General features: G+C 61.0%; 1 protein-coding gene across 1 annotated transcript in view; it reads right to left on the reverse strand.

Moving 5' to 3' along the window:
- Positions 1-446: 446 nt before the first annotated feature.
- The window catches only part of SHD (Src homology 2 domain containing transforming protein D), a 12763-nt gene continuing 7935 nt past the window's right edge, over positions 447-5274 (reverse strand). The window contains exons 3-5 of the mRNA XM_026655073.1: positions 4305-4473; positions 2892-3011; positions 447-633 (exon numbers count right to left, since the gene is read on the reverse strand). Coding sequence (XP_026510858.1) covers positions 447-633; positions 2892-3011; positions 4305-4473 — 476 coding nt within the window. The remainder of the gene's footprint in view (positions 634-2891; positions 3012-4304; positions 4474-5274) is intronic.

A 5274-nucleotide genomic window follows, 5' to 3' on the forward strand; every position in this document is an offset into this window, starting at 1 on the left:
GGAGTGTCTCTCAGAGCCCCCCAGAGCAGGGCAGAGGAGATTTTATGGGGCAGGACACAGCAGGACCTTGGGGCCAGCAGCATCCCGGAGTAGGAGAGACCAAGGTGGGGGCGGAGGGGAAAGGGAATCTCCCGGACAATCTCCCCGACAAACAGCCCCGAAGCAGGAGCTCCCAGATGGGGCTAGAAGGGATGACCCCAGGCTAACCCCGTCCCTGTGTGGGACCTTCCAGGACAAAGGCCACCCCCCCAGAGCAGGACGCAGGGGTTGGAGGGCGTTGGATGCAGCATTGCGGCCAGAGCGACTTGCCACTGCTGCTTCGGAGCAGGAGTCCCCTGTGCTGAAACGGCCGGGCACGCGGCATGCAGCCCCATTCGCCCCTGGGGGCTGGGCTGGGGCCGGACCAGCCCTTCCTCGTGGTCAGCAAGCACCCAGCGCCCCCCGGGTCAGAGGGTCTGCACGGCGACGGGGTACAGCAGCGAGAGTTGCTCGGCCCCTTTGACGGGCAGCTCCCGCACCGTGTAGTAGTGGATGACCTCGGGGATGCTCTCGAAGGGGGCGCTGTTCTGGCCCAGCACATACTTGCTCTCCCTGGTCCTGGTGAACTTCATGTGCATGAAGCCCTGGCTGCTCCTGGGGATGGAAGCAAAGGGGAAAGAGCGTTAGCAACGGGCATCCCCTCGCATAGGAGCAACCCCGTTGGCCCTGAGCTCTTGTCTTTGCTGCGGCCAGCCACTAGAGGGAGATATGGTCATGCGAAGCAGAGCTGCTCGGCTGTGTGTCATAGGGCCTATACTGCTAGTGGTTGCTGGGGATTCTCCCTTATCTGAAGCAGAAACAGCCGGTGGTTTTTGGAGCAGGAGGCTCTGAGTTCTAGCCCAGCTGCTGCCAAGTAGCCATGGTACTCAGCATGGCGACAGCCGTGCCGTCACTGCTGGCCATGGGATCCACCACACTAGCTTCCTCCTCATTGCTCAGTGGTGGAATCTGAGGCCCCAGAGAAGGGGAAGCCACTCGCTCACCGTCCCAGCAAACCAGCCCCAGCAACAGAGCCCAGGAGTGACGCCTGGCCACGCTGTCTGGGGATCGGAGCAGGGTACCGCGCTATCTCCAGCCCAGCGGATCCCAGTGCAGGAGTGTTGCTGGCTGTGGAATCCCTGAGCACCCTGGCAGGTTGCGTGATCCAAGCCAGCCAGGAGAGCGGCTGCTCTGCTATCTGGAGCCAGGCTGGGGGCAGAGATAGCGCCCACCCCAGCCCTAGCCCTGTGCGGGGATAAATATTTCTAAGCGCGCGGCGGGGGGAGCGGGGCCCTGGGCTCCTGCCGGGGATCAGAGCATGCTGCTGCGATTAACCTGATGAAATATTCATGCCGGCTGCTCCCCAGGCCGCGCAGCTCACTCTGTGCACAGACAGCCGACAAAGCGCCCGCCGGCCCGGCCCTTTGATGTGCCTGCCGGCCGCTAATAAGCAGCAGATGTTCCAGGCCGAGAGTTCACGGGGAGCTACTTGTCGGGGGATTGCGCCCGTGTGCCGGGGAAGGGCCTGGAGGATCCTGGGGAGAGGAGCCCCTCCCCCATCCAAGGCTCTCCAGGGATGACTTAAAAACTTACCCGCCTCAGGAGGAAAGCTTAAGGGCCTAAGCTTACAGGATGCTGATTCCCAGTCCCTTGCTCTGACCACTGGGCCCCACTCCCCTCCCGGAGCTAGGAACAGGAGCCTTGTCCCAGGACTCTGGGGTCCAGCCTTCCCCTACGCTAACCCAGCAGACCACACTGGGAATAAGTGTGAATATTTGCTGCTTCACATAACACAAGAACCAGGGGTCACCCAACGAAATCAACAGGCAGCAGGTTTAAAACAAACAAAAGCCTCCAGGAGAAGGTACCGTCCATAGGGCACCACTAGGGCTGGCTCTATAGGGCCGGAGAGCAGAAATGTGCCACTCCTAGGTGGGCTCTGGCCCTCGGGGCAGTGACTGACGACGCCATGTTTTCACCCCTCAATGCCCCCATCCTTCACCCACGTCCACCCCTTGGCTCCAGGAGTCGAGATGCCCCAACACAAGGCACCATGTGTCCCAGGAGCTCTGGCTCCCAGTGCCAGGGAGTGGGGCAGGAATGTAGCGATCACAGCGCCCGCCCACCCCCACCAGCCCCCCGCGGCCTGCGATGCACCAGCGCCTGGAAGAAGTGAAGGGCTCTCCTCTGAGGTCAGTTTCTGCAGCCCCCACCTCCATCTCCTCCCAGGCCTGCAGGGCGAGAGGCAACCAGCTTCTCCCCTCCCCACCCCCCACGCTCCCCTCCCCACCACAACGCCAACAGGGCGCAGGCCATGGCACACCCGCTCTCTGCACTACACAGGGATTCGGTGAGCTGCTTTCTCTCCCACGCACGTACCGTGGGCATGAGCTCTCGCTCCAACCTCCAGAGAGAGGTGTCATGGGAGCCCTGGGAAGTGAGAGGGAGAGAAAGGGGGAGTCTAGTGGTTAGAGCAGGGGAGTGGGAATCAGGACTCCTGGGTTCTACGCTTGGACCTTGTAGTGTGGTCTAGCCTGGGACTTTCAAAGGAGTTTATGGGAGTTAGCTACCGACTTGCACCTAACCCTCCTGGGAGTCAGACCTCCTGGGTTCTCTACCCAACTCTGCCAATATCTCACCACTGAGGACCAGACCTTCCCTGCTCTGTGCCTCGGTTTCCCCATCTGTGCAACAGGGCTAACAGCTCCCCCTGGTGGGGGTGCCAGTTTAATTAATGACCGCCCACCTGGGAAGCTCCAGGTGGCTGGGTCATAGAGCTGCAGTGCACGAGTACCCCCCCTGCAGACAATCCCCCGGCCGGCACAGCAGCTCTCCGCAGAGGCAGGGGGGTAGAGAGAGAGCGGGCGTCTCACCTGAGCGACAGGGAGTAGTCATGGTGGCTGGTTTCGCTGTTCCGCACCAGGTAGCTGCCTTCTTTGCACAGAGTCAGCAGGGTCTCGGCGTCCGCTCTGCTGATGGAGCCGTGGTACCACCTGGGGTGGGGGGAAAGGGAGAGGGTCACACAGCGGCAGACACAGAGCTGCCAGTGCTCACAATTTCACCATCAGCCTCGCGATACCTGCTGCTTTTAGGAACATAGAACACAGGGCTAGACGTCTTTGGGCCAGTCCCCTGCTATCCCAGGCAACCCCATCGTATCATCCCGGCCATAAACCTAGCAAGCTCCATCTTCAAACTAGCTAGGTTGGTTTCCCCTACTCCTCCTATTGGGAGGCTGCTCCAGAACCTCCCTCCTCACAAACCTTCTTTTAATTGCCTGCCTTTTCTCAAATCCCCAGCTACCGGAGTCACGTGAATACAGGAGAATCTCAGCTTTCCTTTAAAAGATTAAGTGGGCTTCTAGCTCTTCTAGTTGCAGAGAAAAGCCTGAAAACGCAACCCAAGAGCACCCTGAAAGCTCAGAACCAAGAAGGTAAATTGAAAGAAGCGCCATGTTTTTAATCCCAGGATTGTTCAAGGCCATCTCATGATTTTTGGGGGCCTGACTCAGGAACTTTGAATGCTTGGGGTTGGCCACGCTGCAGGCAAGGTCCATGTTATCTTGGCAAGCGCACGACCCCCTGTCCCCGTCCCCGTCCCCCCCATAAAGCTTCTTCTCCATCCCCCTGGACCTCATGATGTCTTTTACACCAGTGGAGAGTGGGAGCAACACGCTACCACAATCTTTGCCCTGGTGTGAATGACCACCCAAGACATAGGGTGACCGACAGTGGAGCCTGTTGCTGCAATCAGCTAGGCTGCAGGACACGCAAGCCAGGCCTGTCCGCACGAGGCCCTCTGGAATGACTTAAATACCTGCCCCCTGTCGGGCCTGACCCTGGCCCTATGTTCAGGTGTGGTAGCAGCAGTGCTTTCTGGGCACGTATCCCAGAATGCCCAGCAGTGCTCCGATCTGTGGTGCATTGTGGGGCGATTGCAAACCATCCTCTGGGAGGAGAGAGGTCAAACTCCCAGAATGCCTCCGGGAATTCCTTCCTCCTGTGACAGTTTCCGTGGCATGTGACGGTGCTAGTGACTCAAAGCTCGGGAGCTCAGCGCTGTGTTCTGACCAATGACCCGTACGCACGCCTTGCCCCAGTGCACCTTGGGACAAATGCATTATGGGCTCAGAGCTCTGGCCACAGTTGCACCCAGCGTGGCTGGCTTGGGGGGTGGTACACCTTCAGCTCCCGCCCTGTGTGGCCTGCCATCAGGGCACCGGAGCAGGCAGGGAACCGTGGATCTAAAGGACGCTGGTGCCTGGCTTGCCCGTCCCTGGGACTTACACCTGCTTCTCCAGTGGCAGCGAGGGGTCCACGCGCTCGGCCACGGGGGGGCTGCGCTCCGGGCTCTGCGATCGGCCGTGCTTGGAGCCTGCCGTCAGGTGCTTCGGCGGCCAACAGCGCTCTTTGTTCAGGGAGGAGGGGCGCTCCCAGTCGGGGTTCTCGAACTGCACTGCTTGGGTGGGGGGAAAATGCGTTACACGGGGAGGGAGAGGTAGCAGGCTGCTCCTGGTCGGGCCGCAGTCTCGGCCCCAAGCTCAGCTGAGCTCCGAGTCCCCCTTGCCGGCTCCACCCTCCGCTCCCAGTGAGCCATAGTCTCTTCAGCCCAGCAGCAGCCTTGGCCCCCACTGACGTCAGTAGCCAGGCCCCACACCTGGGTACCTGGAGGACACTGCTCCCGTCTCTAGCCAGTATCATTGGTCCAGGGCCAAAGGAGGGTGAACTCCTGCCCCACAAATGCCACCCCCGCCCCGTACCCAGCCTGGTGGGCAGAGCCTCAGTCAGGCCCAACCCTTCCTCAGTCAGATTCCTCTTAGCTTCAGCCCGCGCCTGCGTCCCCCGGTGCCCGTCTGCCCACGCGTCCATCGAGCTGGGGGACGCTGAGCGCCCGGAACCCTGCTCGTTCGGAACCCAAGCAAACAACGTCAGACGCCGGAGCTCTGGATCCAAACTCTGTGCCTAATCCCAGCACCCCTCAGCCTCAGGGGAACCCCACACCCCATCGCCCAGTTACATTACTTTGCTCACTGGGCCACTGAAGCCAATGGGAAGATGGCAGAGGCTGCAGGCTCAGGCCTGTGGCCTCTTTGCAGCAGGGGCCTGTAACCCCATGGAGCCTGTCTGGGACTGGACTAGAGCCCCTGGCCTGATGGGCCTTTAAGGTGCCATTAGTAATGCCACATCCTTTCCCTCTGACGCCATCTCCCGCTGCTGCGCCGGGGCAGGGCAGGAGGCCGGGGCGCCAGGCCGGGAT

This window comes from Terrapene carolina, unplaced genomic scaffold, assembly GCF_002925995.2.
Source record: "Terrapene carolina triunguis isolate 2854851 unplaced genomic scaffold, T_m_triunguis-2.0 Scaffold194, whole genome shotgun sequence".
NCBI lineage: Eukaryota > Metazoa > Chordata > Testudines > Emydidae > Terrapene > Terrapene triunguis.